The 25,208-nt window shown below is 40.9% G+C and overlaps 1 protein-coding gene across 3 annotated transcripts in view; it reads right to left on the minus strand.

The window, feature by feature from the left end:
- The window catches only part of ttc28 (tetratricopeptide repeat domain 28), a 222,596-nt gene that overhangs the window by 121,799 nt on the left and 75,589 nt on the right, over nt 1–25,208 (minus strand). The window contains exon 1 of one of the 3 annotated variants that reach the window (XM_011479365.3): nt 20,923–21,749. The exons of the other annotated variants lie outside the window; for them this stretch is intronic. Coding sequence (XP_011477667.1) covers nt 20,923–20,949 — 27 coding nt within the window. The 5' untranslated portion in view covers nt 20,950–21,749. Of the gene's footprint in view, nt 1–20,922; nt 21,750–25,208 lie in introns of those variants that run through there. 3 annotated transcript variants of the gene reach the window in all.

Below are 25,208 nucleotides of genomic sequence, written 5' to 3' on the forward strand. Positions count from 1 at the left end.
CCCTCATGTGTCTTTGGTGGCTGTCCAACAAGCCGGCAAAGTCTGACATGCTTTTCTTCTACTTTTGTTTTCTTCTTTTGAGCAAAGGGAATGTTCTCCAGCTGGACTAAACTTGCCTCCCTTCTTTTTATCTTCCCAGCTACAGAGTGTAGCTGTTATGAGTGGCACACAACTGGATTGACTTTGCTGTGTGGATGGGAAAAGTACCAAGTAGTTCAGTATGTTTGTGCATTCTCTGGTCTGAGTTAAAGCCATTTACAGAGTGCACGTCTCCACTGTAAGTTTTCCAGAACACTGGGAGACAGTATTGTTGAGTGCCCATTGGTAAGTAAGTGATTTAAAGATCACAAGTATACACTGAACAATTACCCATGGGATAACCCTCTCCAAAAACACGTACAGTTGAGTGGGTGGAGATAACTACCAACATTTATAACAGCAGGCTGCAGGTAAGTTTAATTTTTGGTGTAAAATCTGACTTTTTTACATTAAGGTCAATAAGAAATCACTCCCTTCTGATCCCTGCTTCCATTAGCATTTTGAGGAACCGGAATATTGAATACCTCCTGTTCTGCATTAAATTTGTGAACAGAAAGAGTTGTGTCCAAATTCCTTTTACTACTCACTACTTAGTGCAACATATAGTACATTCGCTCAAACCGCCGTTTTGTAGTGCTGTCCGAATGTACAATTTCAAAATCGAGTGCCCGACAAATCTCCCAGAAAGTCTCTGCTCACTAGATTGGGGAATATAGACCACAATGCATTGCATTTGAACAATTTTTGCTGGGGGAAAAAATGTATGTCAATGTATTTTTTTTAATCAAGCATCAAGGTTTTCCATCATCAGAACACAATGGATTCATATATATAGTCTTCACAAAAGGCTCGTATTGATTAGGTTTTCATTTTTTGAAATTGTTGACATCAAATTTGCCATTTAAAAAACAAAAGTGGAGCACTAGCTAGTCCCGCACTATATCGTTTTTTTTTAGTAGTTAGGGAGTAGGGAGGGAATTCGGGCATAGTCAAAGGCTAGAGTCCTGGTTGTTTCCCATCTAGCCCTGTTTTTGCAGTTTATTGAAAAAGGACACACCTAATTCAGATAATCTGCAGCAGGCATTGTGGGGATATCAAAATGGAGATCATTCATGGAGGACGATTCATGGGGCCTGATGTCAAGTGCAGGTCTGATATCCTCCACCTCCCAGAGCTTAGAAAGTCCAGACTGGAAGTTTTAAGAATCATCCCAAAATTCTGAACCTCCGACATTAGCAACAGGAAAGAAAAAAAAAGTTACAAACCACTTGTATCTGTAATAAATATGTTTTTATTGCAAACATCCTCTCATTTTAATTTGAGCACATTTCATCCATGCTCCACATATAAAATTCTACATTTTATAGCTGATGCTCAAAAGCTCAAAAGTGCAACAGTAATCGAATCCACAGAGGAAAAAACACATCATCGATCTACCAAAGAGCAAAGAGAATTTCAAGTGGTTTTCAATAAATTTAGCACTAACTTATAACCACTGCAAGCAGCTTCTGTCAGTCTTGACTTCAAGGCACTACCTCTAAGGGGGAAAAAATCTTCTATGGTGCCAATGTGAGTGAACAAAGATGTCAGGTAAATGGATCGGGCCATTTGCTGCACCAGAAGCTCTTTGATTTTTAGCAATTAAACCAAGCCTGTCTGTCTTTGCACTTTAGCCATGCTGGATATTCCACTAACTCTCTATCTACTTTCTGTGCAGCATTTGCAAACTCTATTTTTTCAGTTAACCTCAACTTTGGAACTCTATTACAGACAATGTTGGTGGTTTCCAATTTGATCTAAAAAATAACATCCACATTAGTTATATGTGCCATTGTGCTTTTACCCTTGTACACTGTCCTCTATTTTGAAAAAGACAAAGTAGGTTTCTCAATCAGAGCCAGGTGTGTGCCGTGCAAAGAAGTGGAAAAAAAAAAAGACTCTGCAAGAAGGTAGGACATAGATAAATATAACTTCCCCTCTCACCTTGCATTCGCTGTGTGCAACCAGTTTCCTTCAGCCGAGGTCCCAGTGGCCCCACAGTTCCAACCAAAAAGACAGCTGGCACTCAGTTATGCTCTGGCATTTTACACCACCATTAGGGTCCTTTACCAGCTCGCAATGTCAAACGCTCTATTCAGACACCTAAATATTTAATCAAGACAAGAAGAAGGCAATCTCCTACATCCACGAGCATTAAAGATTTAACATCTATGACATGATATCTACTAGTCATCCAAGACTTAGTCAAGAGGTGCAGCCAATGGGGACAGGAGACACTGTTATTACCTAGTTAAATGGTGAAAAAAAGGAAGAAGAAAACACCAGTCTGATGGGAGAAAAAACAAAAACAAACACCAACACCCAGGCTAGAAATCCCTCACACACACCAAGTGGAAGAAGATAAATTTCTCTGCAAACATATATCATCTCAGAGAGGTGAAGCAGGGGGAGGCGTGTGAGTCCCATCAGTCATGGCTTTAGATTGAGGTTAAAAGCAGAACAGGGGAGCCAGCCCACTAACATACACACAACACACACACCCACACACATGCTAGCCAAGGACAGAAGGGGAGGCTGAGGTCAATATGCAGTATACTGTACTAATACAGCATTAGAGTAAATACTGATATGACACGCCTCATTACAGTGTTTCTATCTATTTTTCACCAAAAGGACCACACACAAAAAATTGTAATAAAACAAACGTTTTTGTGCTTCAGAAGGAAATGACAATGATGCACAAAGAATCAACTTTAATGGAGAGGTTCAGAAAAGAAAGGTCAACAAGAGAAAGGTAGTGAAAACTGATGCCAACCTTTATAAAAGTGAACACCTTAACATGTTTACCTCAAGGTCAGGTGATGTTAAGAGAAAAAAGTATAACTACATTTCTCACAGTGAGGCTTCTCTGAGCCTCTGGATTGTTCAGGTCTGTGAGGGTGTAAATAGAAGAAGACTGAACAAACACTTGTTTGACTGTCAGAAGAAAGCTTCTTCTTTTTGGCCATTTCAAAGACAATTAGTTAAGGACTGAGTGACTATTACAATCGTAAGTTGCTACAAATCTAAATGTATACGGGATATAAAAGTCAGCTACATACTTGGACATACTATATGTGGAACGGTTGTGGAAAGTCACAAATTGTGCATATGCATATCCCAAAAATCACAGACAATTGCATAAGATTTACGTAAAAATTGCATAAGTACTACGCAAAACCCACATACACTGGGTAGTTCTCAGCCGAGCCAAAATTTTGAACAGCTCAAAACTGAATTGACGTAAAGACCCGTAAAGACCCATCGGCCCAAAACCCTCCACGGACAGCTGTGAACATCGACGAATAACGTACACAAGAAACACGAAAGACCAACATTTTGCATTTTCTAGGTCTGTCCCAAAAATATCAGCCCCAGACCATGGTACGGCCTCCTTCAAGGAAGGTATTTGGTCATAATTTAAAAAAAAAAAAATTGTGATCTGTGTTTTTGAATCTAACATACGTTTATTGACAATTCTATTTGGTCAAAGTTTTTCATAAAAGAGGATTTAGATTCTCATCAGCTGCTTGTATTTATCTGTGAAACTGCTGCCTTCATGATAATCCTGTTAGAAAGCTGCACAATTTCAATTTCAATCCTACCATTTTAAAGGAAATCATTAAGGAGTTTTTGTTTACATCCAAGAACACAGAACAACAGATCAGAAAAACTGTGAGATTATCTAAAATTGTTCATCTGCTTGAAACGTGAGCAGCTGCAGTTAATTAGCTGTGTGTGTGGTCTCGATCCATAGTATCTAGTGCAGGCTGTGAAGAAAGGTGGAGGCGGGCACACACAGACACAGATGCAGATACTGGAGGTGACTGTGATCACCGACGGGCGACGTGACTTGGTTAAGAATGGCAAAGTAAGAGTGATCAAATAAAGCCTAAATCCACCCACATCCCATGACCCTGCAATAAGTCAAACACCCACGACAAGCTCATACCCCATAAATAATCCAGTCTGAAGCCAGCCCTCCCTCTGCTCAAGTTTACATTCACTGTTTAACTACGGATGAAAGAGAAAAACTTTCGGGAAAACAAACAGGGAGAAAACATACCTCATTTGGCAACTAATAAGTTGCTAAAGGCAGCTGAATCTAGCTTTCTGTTCTCCATTTTCGTGCTCTCCTGGGCCACATGCACAAAGAGAACATAACTAGCGCACGTTGAATGCCATGTAGCACTTCAGATAATTCATGCATCGCACCCAAATACATCATGTGGGGTTAATAGAGCAGGTGTCCACAGCAGACCTCTCTTTGTACCCTTGGCTCTCAAGCCAATATTCAGGGCTAATTTGAATGAAAAAAAAAACATCTGAAAACATTTCCTGCATGATTCAGGCTAATTCTCAATCTGCTGCTCTTTGACACTGTGCCACCGTGCATCTCATTTCCATTCCCAAGGCCTCAACACAAACTCACAGCTTGCCATGTCATGTTGCAAAAACAGAGAAAGGGAAGGACATGAGGCAAAAGGAGAGGAGCAGAGTAGCACACTTTTGCTTTTGGTGCCTAAATATTCATCCTTTAAACAAATGCCATTAATACTGATCTTGCAAAAAAGTTAATAAAGCATTCTAGTAAGTAAATATATATTTTAAACCAAAACCCAATAAAAAACATGATAGATTTGATTTTGAACTGTGCATTCTGATCTGAAGTCATAGTCTGACACATACATTAATCCACAGGAAGTAAACTAGCACCTATTTTACAATTATTATCAAACGCATACTGTAACTATTTAATATGTTGCTTACATGCAGAGTTCTTGAAAAGCAAAATGGATGTCTTGATCTAATAAACCATGATAAGCAAAAAATGGAAATTGCACAGGGATTAGAAAATTGAACAAGTTTTATGGTCAAATAAAGTTGGATGTCAGCAGTCATGAACAGATAAAGAAAAATAGTGGGTTTGAGATTTGCTAGTTTTGAGAATTTAATGTGTGTTTTTGCGCATTAACAGGTATGACATCAGCTGTTGCCCTCTTACTTTAAAGGCACACTTGGATCATCTTTTGATCTATTTTGAAAGTATTCCCAGTGGCCTTTTAATTATGATTATGCCGTTTTTAGCCAAAAAATATTAAAGAGTGAAGTTTTCCAGGACATGATTTCTGCAGAAAGCTCGTTGTTGCAGAGTAACCCCACCCCCCTTCCCCTTTCCGTTGCTGAGAGCTCACACCCCCAACAAAAATGGTTAGAAATGGTTAGAGTCAGACGTCAGCTCAGACGAGGAAAACAAAAACGTACATGGATCTAGTCGTCTGCAAGTGGATGCATCAAAATAGTAGATATATATAATACTAAATTTTTACATTTTTTATGTATAAAATAATTTATCCTACATCTCAAAAATGCTTTTTTCCAAACTGCATTTTTCGGTCTGCTCTGATTCACAATGTTTTGAACAAACACGTACTCAGAAATGCAATTTTATGCTTAATTTGCTTTAAATATACATCCTCCTTTAAGATAAGTTATAAGGCCTTTAAATTACAAATGAATTTTACAGCCTTGAAATAGTTTTATAAATACTAAATGTTCATTCTGATAAAGTAAGAAAAACGCAAATGTGACTACCGGTATTTGAATGATCGACAAAAAAAGAACCTTTTCTCATTAAAAAAAAGGTTTTGTTTTGAGTTCATCTAACGCACAGCTTAAATCCAGCGTCTTGGGGTTGCATATCATGCTGAAATGTATGTGATCTGCACTGGTTTTGCATCCACTCTGCGTGTCATTGAATCAATCATGAACAAATATAAGGCCAATAAAGCCTGTATGACACTGAACCATCCATCAAGACCATGAAAGAAAGGACAGAAACAAATCTATAGCAGGTGAGCTGGAAGTAGTAAAGACTGTATCTGTGTCAGTAGTGTAACACAGGCCCCCCATCTCCCCAACCCTGGCACATAAAACGTGAAACAGAAGGGCAAACTGGAAAAAGAAGATTTGTGAAAAACTAAAAAATGAAAGCGGATAGAGGTAGAAAACATTCTCCCATGGTGATATGCCGCTTGCTTTTAAGGGTGGAAGAAGTTTCCAGTCAATTTCCTTCTCCTATTTTGGCACCTAAAGATAATATCTCTCTGTCTCTCTCTTTGCACCAAAGGCATGATGAGTGTTGCATAAAATTAGCTGCTTGAAAGGGAATCTGTGACCAGGGGCAACACAGAGGACCTTGTTTCTAAAGAGTCTACCCCATTTCCCCAAGTAACAAGGCAAGATTAGATAGAGAAGAGGAGGCTTCTTTAAAATAGCACCCCACAGACTGAATTTTTGATTAGCACGGAAAAGGGAAGCCAAAAAAAAATGATGAACTCCCTGACATGTTTTGCTCGCTGTGTCTGTCTTAGAGGCTCCTGCAACCCCAAACGGGAATTAAACATGGATCTGCAATAATAAGTGCATGTTGTTTATTGTGGTCGAGAAGGAAGCAGTTGTCAGGAAACCGCAGAGGTGAGTCTGTCATCTGGCGCCCTTCATGCACTGAAAAATAGACAGGTTAGAGCCTTAAATGCTTCATCTACTCTCTGGTATCCAAGTCCAATTACAACTCGTCCCTCCAAGCCTTCTTTTTCCACACTCTCCTGGGCTGTCAGATTCTGATATGGGGGGTGGGGGGGGGGGGGGTTGGCAGGCACTGCAATACTCAAGGTCGGTCAGTCTGCACACTTAACCTCATTTCCCAACACAGTACTTTGCCTCCTCCAAGAGATCCTTTTGATTGGAGTCCGTTTAAAGAAGGGCTTTTGGCTTGAGGGGCAGGTAGACAAGGGAAGATCAGAGCTGCCTCAGCGCTGCCTGAAGGAAAAGATCTCTGCAGCATGAGCACCCACTCTAGTTAGTCAGATAGTTTTCAATTAACCATTGGGAAAAGACTAAGAATTAATCTGAGCCAGTGCAGGGAGCTAATCATGCAATATTCATGTACACAAACTAATAAAAGCCTGGATTAGCCCACATATTTACACAGGGTCGGTTCGTGTCGTCCGCACATGAAAGGAGTCGGCTGCCAAAAGGGTCCAAAAAAGATGGGAGAGCCGCAAAAAGGAGAGGAGAAATCAGAAAGAGGAATGATAAGTGTGGAGAGGGATATCAGAAGGAAGGAAATCACAGGGGAAAATGGGAGGTCAGTGGGGCACAGGAAAGGCCTTGGGCAAAAAGTATATGGAAGGATGAGATAAAGAGGTTAGGAATAACTCAAGAAGGTTCGACTCATCAAAAAGAGATTAGGGATCATCTGCATTTCGCCTTTTTATGGGCTTTCACCATAATCACCTGCGACCGCCTCCCTTAAAACGACACCAATCTCAGTAAAATGATCTCAACAAATTGGGAAGCAATAGAAAATAGGGGGCTTTAGTGTCTTTGGGGGGCTGCAGACAGACCACAGGGAATCTGCGGCACACAGAGATAGAACTGTAATTGGCTGACACACATCCTTGTTTTTTTAATCTGGGACTACGATTAAACTGGGGAGTACACACGCAAAATCGGCAGAAATTGTCGAGGCCACTAATGTTTCAAATGTTATGCACATGAATCAGAACAATATGCTAAATTTATCGGCAATCCTTAGTAGGTCACAACCAAATTAATAGACTTCAAAGGTGGATTATGCGTGACTGGACATACCAATTCCACACTGGCTGACTTCTTACAGAGCATTAGCGCTGTATGTCAAACAAGAAGCTAATCGTGGGTTTAGTTTGAAAATATCCTTTGACCTTTTGTAGAGGTCTCCGAATTAATTTTATGCTCCACAGATATCTAATTTTCTGCTTTTGCAGACTTACACAGTTACAGAATAATGGAAATGTCTGGATATTTTTCTTCACTTAGGTAAGTCTGAAGTGCTTCAGTGTTAAACGCCTGTTCCTGTTTAATTCCAAGGGACGCATGTGAGATGCCAGTGCACACATTCTGATGGGTTGACAGGGAAATGCATTGGAGAAGGAGCCCCGTTTCCGGCTGATTTGAGGGGGGAGAAAAAAAAACTCTTATTCTCCTGTTTCAAGGAGCCAGCGAGACTAATGAATTCACACTTCTGCCAATGTGCTGGGCTAGCAGGTTTCCCCCCTTCACTCCTGTTTCTACCTGCCGCAACTTTGGGAAATGAAATGTGAGAAACAGGGCAATTTTCAAGAAACAGCCGTTTCCTCCTGAGAGACACAGACATAAAGACGGAGTACAGAGGTAAATGTGGAGAGATGAAGGGGTTTGCGTTTTGAGAAAAAAAATGAAGACAGAAGACAAGCAAGATGTAAGCAGCACTGAGTGCCATGTCTGACGGAAGACAGAGGTGCTTAAATTGCATTTTTGGCCTTTAACTTGGTTTATACAAAGCGACGGCAGTTGCAGAGCGGCGCTTGATCTTAGCAATCGGCCTCCATGAAGCGTTGCTACGATTTTCAACAAGCAGAAACAAAAGAGCATGTCAGCATGAGGAAGTTTGCTTCACTCAGAGAACTTTCAACGAAAAATACATCAAGAAGTGTGTGTGTGTGTGTGGGGGGGGGGGGGGGGGGGGGCAGAACAAAGACAGTGGGAAACAGGACAGCAGTAAAGAATATGAAAGGTTCTCCATCTGTTCATGGTTATGTTTGAAGTCCTTGCTGACACTGAAATGGTCTCTATCCCACCATTTTTCAAGGGTAACACCATGGCTCAGCTACAATATTGAGTCACACTGGCCTCATTCCTCCCTTCTTAACAAAAGCAGAATGACCCTTTGAGGATTTCACAGGTAAAAACTGGGTTTTTGTTCCAAAGCGAATGAATGATGACTCTTTCGAGGCATCTAGGAGATGAAAAGGAAGTGGGTGGATGAGTGGCAAGTGGAGGAAACCACTCATGGGACCAGTTACATTTCATTTTGATAGGAGCTGGAAAATCACCATCTGTAATTAGATTACAGACAGATAAATGGAATGAGAAAAAGATCCTTAGTTAATTAACTCAAGCCATATTCTAATCAGGTTTCAGGACTCCCCCCACTTCCAACCACCTCTGATATGGAATCCCATCCCAAATCCCACTGGATTTCACACAAGCCAAGACGAGTCAGACCCTCAAACAAGATCATTTGACACTAATTTCTTAAACAAGAAATCCCTCACAGATGAGGCCTGATTGTGACAGCAAAGCAAGCGCATTGATAGCTAATGAGACACTGAAGTTGCAGGGAGTGCAAGAGAAGGATTTTGTTTCTTGTTGTTTTGAGGAAGTCTCTGGAGACAAACAGTTCCGGTGACAGAGCGACAGTTTCCATCTCTGCTGGAAACGAGGACAGGGAACTAAATGGGTCTCTTTTGGAGAACAGGAACAAGTGACTGTGATAACAGTCAAAGGGGTGTCACGGAAGAAGTGCCGCCTGTCACATTCACAGCTCCATTATCTGTCAACCTGCCAGTCCATCTGTCTGTTTGCCTCACACTGCCACCAGACTGACAAACCTCATTTACTACAGAAACTTGGTCACTGTGCAATGTGCAAAAGCAGCAGCCTAAGTGTTGCACACTTCTTCTGCAGTTTCCCGATTGTTCTGACATTTTTCATCAGATTCTAATGATTACTTCTGTGGTGGGAATGAGAAATTTCATTTTATTGAGGCAGTCTTGTAGACAGTGACAGCTCCATCCCAGCCGTTGCATTTCTCTACGTGTGATTAAAAATACATTTCATATTTCAAGTCACTTCTCATTTTCCTGAACAAAGCAATACATGAAAGAAAAGATAAAAGGACTGACAACTTAAACAGGAGATTGTTTTTCTGCGCCCACTTGTTAAAAACGAATGATTAAGGTGCACCTAGTGACAGAGTTTTCTTTTTTATATTTTCTTTTTCAGCAACAGTTAATCTAAAAGCAACATGTGGAAAAAAGAAGCCTTCATTTCTGCTCTAACAGTAATGTTATGTTCACAGCGCCCTCGGCAACTTGTGATCAAGCGACCACTTACAATGAAAAGTCCAAATAAACACTCGATTGGGGCTTCCACATTTAAAACTCTCGCAGTAACGCGTAGCCTTTGTTGGGAGTAACAGATAACTAAGTAACAAATTACTGTAGTTTACTTTTGTCGGTAACGGAGGAACCTAACGAATTACAGTTCAAATTTTGGTAATTCATTACAATTACTGGACCATAGAAACCCCTTGTTACTTCTTTACTTAAGTTTTGTAGACTCTGACATTTTCTCTCGGTTAAATGAAACAAAACGGAGATCATTTTGGGTTTTTTTGTATATAGACCACATGTGTTGTAACTTATTTTTGTGTCATTTTTTACACTGTTGTCTCAATTCTAATAAAACCAGGTTGTGTCTTGAAGCATGTTCATACAGGTCATTGCTTTAAAGAATAAAGTTAAATGAAAGACAAGAAGATCTAGTTTGTGCAAACTGTTTTTCTCCTGAGAATCTGTATGAGAGGAAAAAAAGTAAAGTAACGAGTAGTGAATTACTTTTTCAAATCCGTAATTAGTAAAGTAATCTTATTACAATTTTGATCCAGTAACTAAATTAAGTAATCAATTACTTTTTAGAAGTAATTTACCCAACGCATAGCTACGCAAGTTTTTAACTTTGTCTTTGAGCTCCGCATACAAAACGTGCGGCCCTTGAACGCACCTTGAAAGTTAAACCAGTTGAACTTTGAACAAACAGCGACTCTGATTTGGTAATGATGTTAGGGCAGCATGCTTTTTAACTCCTGGAAGTGTCAAGAGTTTAAAACCTGATCATGACGGAGAAATTAATAACTGCAGTTTGTGCCCAGATGGAATTATATGACACCAAGTCTTCCATAAATCGGAACAGACCTGTGAAAGAAAAAGCCTGGAGCAAGATTCACATGACTTGCACTGCTTTGACATTTCACATCCAAGTGTAGGTACACGGGCTAGTATCGGGTAGCACATGTACCCGATACTAGCAGCTTCAATGGTCAGCCTGTAGCATAAAATAAATAAATCTTATAAAATATGAATGTTTGCCAATGTGCAATTTATAGGTTTCCTGCACCATTTGTGGTGAAAATGGGAAACAACTACAACAAAAGATTGCAAATGTACTTCCTGAGGTTATGAACTTCTGAACTTGTTGCTGAAAAGGTTTCCTTGTCAATCAATGGACGCCTATTGTTGTCAAATCAGCAGAATCTGACTCAATTTAGCACAGTGTTTTCTCCTGCTTGTGAAGAAAACACAGCCGACGTTACCAAATGTACATATTTTCTTATTTTCCCTTTTTAAAACGTCCTAAATGGGGCTTTTGATGACTCCGTCAAGAAAAATTCCAGATTTAATAAAAAGCAAACTTCTCGGAGGGCATTTATTACATTGGAATCCTGTGTCAAAGAGCTAAAAATAAATTTAAAGACAACAACTGCTTAGTAAATAAATTGTTCCCAGATGAATACTGCTTGCTTAGACATTTTTTTTTTTTTGACACGTGGAGGTCTGTTTCATTTCCGAACACCTGCTCTCTATTTCAGCCATAGGACTTGCATGAAGCCAGCCGAGATGTGCCACCCTCAGCGGAGCTCTACTCAGACTCCAGAGATGGAAACACGAAGCATCAGAAAGCTGAGGAAATGGATCTGATGGTGCAAAGTGTCAACAGCTTAGCCCTAACCAACCCTACTTAAGCTGCAAAGCATCTGAGGAGCTCATATGAATTCAAGATGGTAGCTGTTCAGCTATTGTGCTCGGCTGTGCTATAAATATTACAATGTCCCAGTTGTCTGAGAGGAAATGAAACCCAATACTTTAAGAGAAGAAGTTGGGTTGCAGTCCTTATACAGATCTGCTGAAGGCAGACATGCTCACGCTGCTAAGGACCACCGCAGCTGTTCAGAGCTTGGCGGACACATGGAGTCATGGTCATTGACGGAGACAAGCAAAAAATATCCACGAACATCTGCTACAAAAATCCCATGCAGGAATGACAAATGACTTTTTTTTCAGTAAAATAAGATTTGCCCAATGTTTATTCATTCAGTCTGTACTTGAGGATCGGAGCTTGGCTATAGTTTCAAAAAGACCAAAGAAAATGATTTCTTTATTCAGAAATAGAAAGTGTGACACACTTATTGCTGGAAAATTCTAAGTTTTTTTTTTTTTTTTTTTTTTTTGGGGGGGGGGGGGGGGGGTAGATGGAAAAAAGGGGCTTTTTCTCCCAAGTGAAAATAAGAGAGGGTAGAATTCACACCTGAGGCATTACATTAGCTCTTCTGTGCCAAGTTTAAGTGTTTTGTTCCACTGAGAAATTATGCATCTTTATTTTACAGCCCCCATTGGAGTAAGTGTACAAAGATGGGTCTTTATGTGAAACAAAAAGCAGCTTTCAAGGCATGAAACAGTTTCTATTGGTCTGGATGATTTCATCACGAAGAACCCTTTCAGCAGATACCTTTTTAACTCAAACACGGCTGGAACATCCCATCCAGAAACGGGTGTCCACAAACTGACTATTTAGTCCATTCATATTTGTGTCTACGTAACATTTTAGACGAAGCTGTAACCGGGTAGAAGAGACCATTCATATAAGAGTAGGGTAAGGAAATCACCATCAACTGGATGGCAAATGGCTTGGGTCTCTCTTTATGAGGATGACTGTCTTTAAGCCTTCATTAAAATTCAATAGGCCCCATTTAAAAAAGGACAACTCTTTAAGAAAATCATTGCTTTGTTAAAAAAGAAACCAAAAAAAGGCAGTTAGATTATCTCTGCTATATAAATCAGACTTGTGACATTATCATTACATGACATTATTTCCAACCTGGTTTTGCTGTTTTCCTATTCAATAAATAAAATATTTGAGAATCTGCAGATTTGGAGTCTGCATGCAAAAATACTGAAAAACTTTAAAGCAGAGTTTTAAAAGAAGGGTGAAACACACAAAAAACACATGCAATAAATGTTTTTGATGATTAATTACCGGTACTGCTTTTGTTCCTCATGTGTCCTAAAAAACAATTTTTTGCTGTATCCAATTACGGTCTCTCCCCTTTTTTTATGAAAATACTTTGTGTTATTTTCCTTCTACATCTTGCTAACTTCTTGTTTTTTTTAAATCACAAGTTATAATTATGAATATAACATATAGAGTTATTTGGAACAGTTAGTCCAATTATTCAGTAACATTTGAAAGCCTGTTGCTTAACAGCAGAAACATTCAGCCACAGAATTGATGCTGCTCGCAAATTATCTTTAAACACATCTTTTTTTTAATGTTTCTTATATTAAGATTTTTATATGAGGAATGGCATGATTTCTGAATTCCAATAAACATTTGCTGATTTAAATATACTTACTATTAAGACATTGTGTTTCGTTTTTGATGCATTTATTAATCAATGCATTGTTTACAATCATTTTATCCTGAATAAGGCCATAGTGGCCTCTGGAGCCTGTCCCAAACTTTACCACAGGGAAGAGGCAGGACTGACCCAAAACAGGCTGCTTTCTATCTACAGTTTTTCATATGATGTTACCAGAATGAAATAAGCAGCAAAATGTGAACGGAAAACTGCTCCAAGCTTTTGTGTTGATGATTCAAATACTACAAAAAAAAAAACACTTTTAAGCATAGATTGATGTGTGTTTTTGCACTGGAAGGTCTCAGTTTGGTCCATGACAGTGATCATGCAGTGTTTTGAAAGAGCAGAGACTTCGCTGACACATCAAATATGCCATTGGTAACTGGAGCCCTCTTCTGACTGCTGAACAATGCCTTCTCCAGTGTGGCCTTTGACCCCCCCTCCCCGCCCCTTCCCTCCCTCACATGAGTGTAGAACAACCTTGAGGATCAGAGAGGAAGAAGTACAGGAAGGTTGAAACACGGAGGAGGTTGTACTGCTGTCGTTTGATGGATGACAACATTTTGCATTTTCAATCAATTGTGGCCTATAGCTGACACAAGGAGATCGCTCACTTGTCACGATAAATACTTTCTTAGTGACTTCAAGCAAAACCAAGAAAACAATATACGTCCAATATGTCCAACAACCCATGGGCTCGGAATCAGATCCTACCTATAGAAGATAATTAGTTATAATTAGGGGCCAGTTAGGAGGCACCAGGAGCTAAACGTTGGAACAAACAGAGCCATAGCAATACTGGAAATATTTATTAGACTACCACAGGAATCTCGGTTAAATATATAAAATCTATGAGGCATGAGATTGTTTGAGATGGAGACACATGAGGGGGAAGAACCACAGCGGTTTGTTCTGCACTCCTCATTACAGCCTATATCTTAGTGTGCCTGTCAGTCACCAGCTGTCTATCTGCCTTGTTAAGGGAGCTGAAATCATGAATCTCCCTTAGGAGACGAGCCCACTAAAGACAAGGCAAGGCTCCTGGCCCATATATCTAAGCAACTATAAACATATGGCTGACATAAATATCGCAATATAAGTCTCATATAAATATACCCAAAGTTACGCGTGAGGAGGGAGGTGGAAAAGGCTCAGTGGGTAATGCTCGGTCCCACAGCTAATTCCTGACTGCTAGATTTTACAGCTAGCAGTAAAAGCTTTTCTTGGCTACCCTCAGTATGCCCATGACGGATAGAAAATGGATAAAAAGTAAGGCCAGCAGTACCAGGGTGACGTTGAAGGAAACTTAATCAATCTGTTCTGGTCCTGGTCAGTTCTGTGACCCCTTGGAGAAGTACTCTGCTTAAGTCATGGTTTTACACACTCTATAACCATCAATAATGTCATCCTGGACAGGGCACTGACCACTCGGGTGCCCAGCAAGACCATTAACTGAAAAGATGGAAATATTGGTCTCAGCTGCATGGAGCCAATTGTTATATCATGGTCACCTCTTTGAAAAATTCTGCCTCAACAGAAGAGCTCATGGACGCCATCTCTGATTAAAGACAAGAGAGTATTAGTGGGATTTCTGAGCATCAGAATGATGTTCAGGGCAATGGCATTCTGTAGAAAACACTTAAAGCTGTCTGTCACAAAAAGAACCAGGCTCTACTGGCTATAGACAGCTGCAGCCCCTAGAGCTGATATAATGCCCGTTCCCCTGGACTCATTCCAGAGTGGAGTTACAGAAGAATGCAGGAACTGTGGTTTTGGCAGCTGTACTCAGACAAATCTTGTGAAACACGGAAAAGTATGCATGTTGTTCAAGCCATATGCTTGAAGGGATGTGGCTCTAAAGCCAACGACAGCCGTAATCCAAAACATGTTTTATCTGTCTAATGTCTGGGACTCTGGTTCTCTTCAGTGTGTGTAAAACTGGGTCTATAATACAGAAGCTTAACCAATGAACAGTACAAAAAGAAAAGAGCCCAATAGAGGACTGTTCCACTTCATAGAACTAGGAAATGTATTCCAATTGATGTGGTCCATCAAGTCAAGTCTGCTTTGTTCATAGTCGGGGCCCCAGGAGCGGTCATCTCCTGAGCTGTTGACCACACCTCTGGAACAATGACCTCAATAAACCTGAACATGAGTCCATTTACTCCAACAGAAGCACTGAGGGGAGAAGAAAAGCTGTAGCAAATCAGAAATAAGAGCTCTGAGGCTTGGGGAAACCATTACAAATAGACTGTTCTACACATAAATCAATTCTTGTATTTACCACTTGCTTTCCAAAAATCCATCTCAGCCTTCAGAGCTTTCAAAAATGAGGATTAATGAGAGCAGGATGGCTAAGTCACTATTGTCTCTCCTGCTGTGTTTTGACAATGGACTCCCCAAGAGGCCTTTCGCTGGTACAGACATGAGGGAAAAACCGCCCCTTCTTCTCCCAATCTTGTCCAGTTGTCCCAAAGGTAGCCGCTGGGCAGGGATTAACAGGGCGAGTGCCAGCACGCAGATTTCACCTGTACTTCATTTGAAATTCTCCCCAACCCCTGCCACATCTTTTCACACCAAAGCAGGATGGATCAGTGGTTGGCACACATACCATATCCTGGTCAACGTGACATGCTAGGCCATAAACACAGAACAGCATCAAAAACAGAGTACCTGTTTCTTCATATCCAGCTTTCCCTCCTTAAAGCCAAATCTTTTATCACCTTCACACTTTCTGCTCTCTTTCCTTTAACCTAGGGGTGCTCATTACGTCGACCGCGATCAACCGGTTGATCTTCAAGGACATGAGGGTAGAACGCAGGCCAGCATTGGTAAATAACAAAAAAAATCTAAATTTATTTCTAAAAAATCAGTCAGCGAATCAAAATCCTCACCGAGAAGTACGTGACTTGATGAACATGCAGAACGGCCAATTGGAAATCCTCTGATACACACGTCACTGCTCATGTGTGTTTAAATACACTAAGCGCAAATACTGTTTGCAATCAGGAAAGTCGCTAGTTGCCCACGCGGCACGTCAAGTCCCCGGCAGAAGCCAACTCCGACCCACTGGAGTGTTTTTGAGGCCCGGATCGCCCCGCCTGCCTCCTCGATCTGGAGTTGCCCCTTCAGATACAGCTGTCCTGCCACAGCGCCTGCTGCCGGCTCTGCAGTTCCCGTCCGATGGATCCGGGCCCACTAAGGTAGCAGTGTGTTCCTGTAGCACGCACTCCTCGACTGCTGCCCACAGGGCCAGCAGCGCTTTAGAAATGCCATGCTCCCCCCATTGCACGGTTTACAGGAGAGCATGACATACGATAGACGCTGCTTTCTATTTTTGTAATAAAACGCCTCATCTGTTAATACAAAACTATCTCTTCACAAAGATTTCTGTACACTTACTGTGTAGTTTTTGAATTATTAGTACATAAACAATGTTATGTACTAATAATTCATAATACTATGTTTATTATACATTATTTTAGTCTCAAAATACTATATATATATGTGTGTGTGTAGATCTTTAAGACATTGTCGTTTCAAAAGTAGCTCACATGCCAAAAAAGTATGGACACCCCAACTTTCACCATTAAATATTGTCTTTTTTCACAAATTGCATCAATGTCTCCAACTTTCCTAAACTAGTACTGTAACAATTCATTTTAACTAATCAATTTATTTAATAATTTGTGGTTCACGAAATGATTCATAGTTGAAATTGGTTCATTTTAAGCGATCCGAATCACTGACCTAAAATCGATTCAGGACATCTTTAGCCAAAATTCAACCAGTGTGACTCAGAGATAAATACCTGGATACTGAAAAGTTTTCCAGATTCCTTGTATTTTTTCAAGATAATCAAGTGTAAATTAAATATGTGTAAAAAGAAACAAGTAAACAAGAGTAAAAATGGCAAATCCATTTACATTTTTGTTTCATAAAGTTCAGCCCACTGTTGATTTTCCACATCAAAGTGATCCAACAAACCATTATTAGAAGATTCTACCACACTGTATGGTCACATGTCTTTGCTAAATTCTGTGTTTCTACACATTGGACTGGAATTATGGTTTCATCATTTTTTGCTGCCATCACATGCGTGTTGTCTGCTGTGATGCACTTGGTTGTTTTTATATTAGAGTAAAATGAACCTACAATGTCTCAATCCAAATGGTATTTTCCAATATCAATATAATCGATTTATTTCATTTAGGAACATTTTATAATAGCATAGGTTTATTCAATTAGCAACTTGCCTCAGAAAGATCCTTCGATTGTATTAATATATCAATTTAGAAATTAAGTTGATTAATCATTACACAATTAATATATACCTATCCGTGTTCTTATTCCTCAGTCTTGTGGCTGACTCGTTTGTTCATTAGCAAATTGCAATCTCCATGCAGCACCTTTACCCCTCCCAAGCTATCTTCCCTCTGACTGGCAGATTTACCAGAGCTCTTCTCTTCGTACATGAGTGTCTGACTGCTTTTCCCCTGCAGTATAAATGCATCCCTAAACCTGTTGTGCCGCTGCGAGCCATGAGATGTCACAGGCCCGGATGGAGCACCGGGGGAGGAGGGGGAAGCCCTTTTCCCTCCATCAGTGAGCTCATAAATAATAAAAAAGAAATCAAAGAGGAAAAGCAGCATGAAAACAAAATATCCCGGCGGGTAAAAAGTCAATAAGCACAGGCTGATATGCAAGGCTGTGCCTGCTGACAACAACAAGTCTGAGCTTTAAGTAAGTCCCAGCTTGACGCCCTCAGGTGACGAACCTTAAGTCAAAACCGTGGCATACCCAAAACCACCTGATATGACCACTAAAACAACCCAAAATGTTCTTTTGATTGCAATACAGCTGCTGCCATGAGGTATAAAGTGAGTTTAAATGCAGAGCAGGCTTTGGGAGATATTAACAGCCAGTGAGTTTGTGATAACAAACTGATTGGGACTTTAAAAAACACTAAGTTACAGAGAGCGCCGTGCCCAATATTTTTCAACAGAAGTGGAAAAAAAAGTAAAAATGAAGACTTTACCAACTAAAGTCCAGAGCACCAAACTCTTCAGCCGTGTGCACATATCATGTAATCCGTATTTAGTTCATCGGTCTCTCATTGGGACTACAGTACTGCTGTACAAAGTGCCAACTCCTTAAACCTGAGGCACCCAACTATGGGTTTTCTGGGATGCTTTCCCTACTAGTTTTCCAGATTTCCCTCTCCTACCTGCTGCGTATTACTTGGATCAGGTGTGATCCAATAATATGAAGCTGAAGGAAAGCCATCGAGACCTGAAGTTTGCCACCACGGCATAAAAACAAACTTGTGTATACATTCAAAAAAAGAACTCTATACAGAAAAACTGAGTTTTATAAGCCAGACAGCATCTTCCAATACATATGTTCCTTACAGCCCTTTTTATGGTGGCAGTAAGTCATCCAGCCTCCTTTCTCTACATATTTAAACTTCAAATCTGTCTTCCTTTATCAGATCAGCCACTCAGAACGACTCCATCAAATCACAGGAAGAGAGAGTTAATCACATAACCCCGTTCACTCTCATTCTACGTCCAGAGCACACAAAGTTTCTGCCAGCATCATTAGGAGAATTGCTCTGCTCCGTTCAACGTTAGACGTTGGGAATTTCGACTCATTTGTGTAATCCATTATGGGGAGGTGGACTGGACATTGAATCAATGTGATTCTCTTACACCTCTCATTGATTTCTAATGCTCATCAAATGGAGTATTGAGACAGATTAAATTCTGGAAACCAGAAAGAAAAGAAAATCTGCAATCTTTTGTGAAATGGTTGTTTCCTAACCTTGGAGTACAAATATTGCCTCCTATAGATGTGTGTTCATTCCAGTAGTCTTCATGCTGTTAGCCACAGGATGTCCATCACTGTTAATGAGGTTTCAGGGCAATAAAGAAAAAAAAACTATGACAAAAGAATTCATACAAACACTATGTACAATAAAAGCAATTCATATTGAGCAACTCCCTGCGAGCTTGAGCTCTGTGCACCAAGTACTAACGCTCATGCATATGCATCTGGCCTGCAAGATAACCAACAGTTGAATTAATCAGTTGCACACAAAAAGCCTTTTTTTTTTTGCAGAGACTAAAATGAGTGATGGAGTAAATCTGAAAACTAAACAATAAAAATGATCATTTTCGAGACATATCATCAAATTCTGGACTCTGTTTGGCTGAGAATCAGTTTTGGTCGTGAAGTAGGGCTTTCAGTCCACAAAGGGGGAGGGGGGGGAGTCACAGCATGGTCAACTCTGGCAGATAAACTGCACAGCTGCAGGAGTCATTAAGAATGGGTCTGAGCCTTATTTACTCTGTTAATAATTTGACATTAAAAGGCAGGCTTTTGATCACTGACATTCATCTGTTCATTTGGCTGGGAGATCATACACAGTAATAGCACTTGATGCAAACAAGTAACTTCATAACTGCAGCTATTTAAGGGCTAACAGCACCAGCAGCTGCTGCAGCGTTGCATGGGTATTGATGTACTGGATGGTAAAGAAGATCCAACATGATGGTTATCTTGTTTCCTCTGTGCAGCTTTAAAAATTATCTTCTGGGGGAAAAAAGAAAGTAGAAAACTACATATCTATATGATGTTGCTAAACTTGTGACAAGAACAGATTCAAGAAAACTGCTGATAACAAAAAAGGAGTTTCTCATCCTTTCATTTTTCCTCCTGTGAGTCTCTCTGCAAAGACTGGCTGTTTCTTATCTATCAAGCGCCCCCTGCTGGTAGAAATCTGAACCATAGGCATTCTTATGCTAGACAATTTTTACAGAGCCCAGATGATTCTCATATTTTCCATGCTGTAATACCCCAGGGTGCCGAAAATGGAGAAATCTGAGGCAGCTAAAACAATACAGCCTCATGGATTTGTAAACCAATCTCATTTTGAGAGATATCTTGTGGGGGGAAAGGGGAGCTTTGGAGAAAATGTGTCAGTTCATTTGTAAACTTTTTGAAATAAACATAAAAAGCGTTTGTTTAGGTTTTAGAATCAAGCAAAAGTTGGACTTGTCCCTTGGTCCCACAATGCAAGAGCCCGCCACACACAGCTGCATGTAAGGATGCACTTTCTATATGGTCAACAGAGATGGATGGAACACGCTCTTAAGACGAAGCGTTTGAGGACTGAACATGTGAGCATCAGATTTGACTCCACTTTCAGATGTTAGGGGCTGAATGGATCCAGAAAAAGACATCGTTCGTACAAACCCAGAGGCAGAACATCTTGAAATAGGAAAGGGAAAAAAAACCTTAACTTGGAAAAGGCACTGAAAGTCAGTTGCTTGCAGCAGTGAGAAGCACTGTGCTGCTGTCACTACTGCTGTCTTCTAGAGATGAGGACAGACTGGAAAAGCAGTTGAGCTAACCTTCAACTTGTAACCAACCAGAAAAAAATAAACATTTGATTTTCTATTTCTAATCAGAAAACAAATCCTTGTTGTGTGTGAACTCACCTTCTTCCGGGGCTGCCATTTCATCATATTTGTAAACCAAAATTGAACAGCATTAAGATGTTAGATGGGAATGGACCGTAGATTCAAAGAAATCCAGAGTCATGCTGTTTCTCCACTTCCTTCGGTTTTGCAGCAGATTTGCTCCAAGAAACGATGCATGCTGTTGTGTGTGTGTGTGCGCGCGCGCGTGTGTGTGTGTGTGAGAGAGACACTCTCAGCTTTGCGGCAATTTAACGGGGCGACAGCACAGTCAACAAATCACACTGCGGTTAAATCCACCGTTAAACTCGGAGCACAAATCACGGACACAGTCGATTGGCAACGTTTGGCTAAAATGTTCTTGTGCGTAAAATCCAGATTAAGAGTCCAGAAAAGCCCCACTCCCTCCTCGCTCGCAGGCAGGATCGGAGCCACCAGACGATCCAATCCAGGCGATTTAAATGTGGGGGGAAAAATATTCTTAAACTTTTTTTTTCTTCTTCAAATCGAGGTCATCCGTCAGAGGAGGCGATGCCGTTTAGTTCGGCGGGGATATAAACTAAGTGTCCGCTCCGATCCAAAAGGCGCGACGCGGAGAGGAAAGTGCGAGCCGAGATGCAAAAAAATTCATCACAGTGATCAAATTCCGTTTCCCAGCAGCCACTAGACACTTTTAGAAGTAACAGTGCAGAAGCAGTAACGCAGAGCCCGGAGACGGCGCGACAAGCGCTGAGATTACACGCAGGAGAAGGAGGGGGGGGGGGGGTACAACCGAACACGCTCCGGAAAAAAAAATCCCTGGAATTTCTGGGAGAAGCTGGAAGGAAACCCTGATTCCTGCAACAGCAACTAACTGGACCAGAGCTCTCCAGTGACTTCCTCCCCCTGCGCTCCCCTCCCGCCCCCCCCCCCTCCCCAGCCTCACAGTTAAGAGAGTTGAGGAGCTGCGAAAGCCGCAGGGTCATAGCGCCGCCGGCGCACACTTGACAGAAGGTGCGCCGTGCGCTCAAGCTCTGCGCTGCTGCCGCCGCCCAGCCAGAAGGAGGGCTGTGGATCTGCGAACCCCTCCGGGACTGAAACTAGGAGGAATATACCTTTTCACTGTTGTGAGTGTAAAAATGACCAATTCCATTGATATGTAAGGATAAAATACTTTATTTGGCCAATCTCAACTTCAATCACATAAAACAAGATATATTACACCAAACTAGATATTCTTCTATCTTTCTATTTATTTAGTCTACTGAATTTATCGTCCACTCTGATATGGATATGATGGTGTCTGTTTTGGATCATTAAAAGAGATCACGTCTCAGTGGATTTCTTTCTCAATTTGATTTAAAAAAAATATAGAGAAATGTGTGAAAACAAAGAGAAAGGTGCAACTGCATCCGCACAGCAGGTATGTAAATCCTGCAATTACAGCACAACCTTCTCACAGTTAAGCATGATTTTAATGAGCCAAAGCCATTCATAGAACATGCTCCATGCAGCACTGCCAAGCTGCCTTGATCTCTATCATAGAAGCTACTGTCCTTGGTAATTTTCCACAGAAATACAAGACTGATTGAATCATCCATGAAAACTAAAATACAGTCACAGAGAATGGAGGACCTTGGGTGCTGGAGACACCGATGGAGCCTTGTTGCATGTTCATTTTCAATGTTTTCCTCTGCTGTGAGCTACTCAAGATGTCACTAAATGTATGACCTTTCTTGAGTTTTATTGTTTGAAATTTTCAGTATCCTGAAAAAATAATAACAGCCTTCATCTCTCAGACCTTTTGTGGGCTGGTTGAAACCCTGAGACGTGGTCGAACTAGTAAGAAGCTGCACACAATCACTGTGGCGGCCGCAGAATCAAACTAGCTTTGAAGCAGAACGGCCATCATCAGTTAAAATAGATCTAATGGTCTCTAGGAGAAAAAAAAAAGGCACAGAAGAGGTACCACCATGGATGGCCCTTTCTAGAGTCACAGCAGCTTCTTATTCATGAGAAATTACCTCAAAGTAAAAAGAAAAGTGAATTAAGGAAATGGTCGATGTGAAAGCTTGAACAATAGGCTTGTGATTTAAATTGGTTTAGGTGATGGACTCTATGGAGATGTGAGCTGGTCAATACTCTGGACTCTCTCAGGGGTCAGCGTGGTCCACAGTGCACCCTGGGGTCAATTGGATGACAAAAGACAAATAGGAGGAGGGGGCAATCTGACATATGGCCTTATGGACGAACTCCTGCTGCGTGCGGGGAGTCCGATTGGTGATCCGCATGGATGAACACGAACAAAATGTTTGCCAATACCTTCGCTTTCACAGCTGGCAGTGCGATCAAAGTGATTGTGTGTGGGAGGGACTTTGCATATTTACATGCTACTGTATCTATATATTTAATCATCTGATAACAGATGGCATTGTACGCTTTCATTCATGGCCACTTCTCAAAAAAGCTCAAGCTGGCTCCACCACACTGAAAGCCGGTTTACACAGACGTCTGTCTTGTTCAAATGCTTTTTGATGATCCGTCTGCAGCTTCTCTGGTGTGCATTTCAGCAACTGTTTCTTCACAGTTGAGGGCCTGTCATCTGGCATTTCCATACAGAAGCGGGCTCCCTTGCGCCTGCCTCTGCTTTCCTAATCATAGCTGCACAGGAAATCAGACTCCAGCCTTCAGAGGGAAACAAAAACCCTCTCTTTCATTTTCCACAACTTGGAGCTGTTTAAAAGTTTGGGCTTCCTTTTCTTGTTCTTGCCAATGTCGCCCTCAAAAATGTCCCGTTGGTAAATTCCGACCAGAGGTTCTTTTTTCGATTGAAGGTGTTTCAAGCAAAGTTGTTTTGAGGCATGGAACCTGTTGTGTGTCCACCGGAGGTTAGGCAGCTGGATCAGGGTGGCGTTGGGGCTCATGGAAGGCAAAGAAATTCATCAAAGCTCCATCCAGTAAGTGTTATTTCTTGCAGTTTACACCACTGTGGCACAATCCAGTGGGCTAAAAACAGCAACTGTCTCGCTAATGTGGAGGGAAATCGGTTTTTAAGCACTGCTTTAGGAATGCCACTGCCATGGCTTCACTTTATCATAAAACACTTCCAGTAAAAAGTGTCCTTGGACTCCAGAAGTTTTCCAGCAGAGACACATTTTCAGCTGAAATGAGCTGCTCTAGCAGCAGATTAGAATGAGTTGATCTGCCAGCGCATGGCAAATCAGTGGAACCCAATGGATCTGGATTGATAAAGTTTGTAGGAGTGGTGTTCCGTTGCCAATGTGATAGTTTTCTTTATTAATGAAAAAGCTAACAGTGCTGATAAAAGACATCTGGATACGATCACACTGATTGGATTGCTTGACAAAAGCAGCGCAGTAAAGAGGTAAACAAGCTGAACATTTTCAAATAAGCCATAAAGGTTTTTTTGATCTTTTTTTACAACCTGAGATACTCAGGCTGTGCAACAGACGATCGACCTGTGCAGGGTGTACCCCACCTTTGCCCACAGGTAGCTGAGGTAGCTCCAGCAGCCTTGTGACACCATGAGGGATTCAGAGGGTTCTATAAATGGATGGATGGAGATCTGTTCAGCTAGCCAGAAGGCTCTGTGGGAAACACATGAGCAAAAATATGGTGCAAGTCTGAGGGCAGTGGATTATAGCACCTGTATTAAGAAAAACCTTAAAAGCAGATCCAGAAACCTTGAAATGTTGGCGTTTCCTTTAAACATTTGGAGGTTGAGCCGCATTTTTAAGAAGTCTTCTGGTTTTGTGCACATTAGGGGTATTTTTAATGAAACTGTTGTGTGTCCACACATTTTTGCAGTTACAAAACTTCAAACTGATCAACAATTATCCACTTTGTAGGTGTTAGCGTGTTCGATAGTAATTGTCTGCTTCATCATAAAAATGTGATTAAAGGCTTTATAGAAAATGGAAAAAAAAGAGCAATACTCAAAAAAACTCTCTTGAACATCTGAGGCCGATTAATTATCACATAGATTCTCACTATTAAGTCACAGCACTGCGGTGTCCCTGTGTGAAACAGCTTCACCTTTGGATAAACAAAAGCCTTTTCATCCGGAGCATGCCGATTCAAAGAAAATAAAATCCACAATACTAGTCCAGGGGCATTAGGGCTGCAAGACCCTGTTCCAACATTCACCACATAAAAAAAAAGGTTTCAGCACATAATTTAGCACAATGCAGACTGTATACAGCAGGTATGACTAAAGCTGTGCCGAAGACTTATCACTTATGAAGGACTGGGCCTTGAAAACAGATTGCTTTTATTTCTAGTGTTAACATTTACAACACAAGAAAAAT

The sequence above is a fragment of the Oryzias latipes genome, chromosome 9 (genome assembly GCF_002234675.1).
Source record: "Oryzias latipes chromosome 9, ASM223467v1".
Lineage (NCBI taxonomy): Eukaryota > Metazoa > Chordata > Actinopteri > Beloniformes > Adrianichthyidae > Oryzias > Oryzias latipes.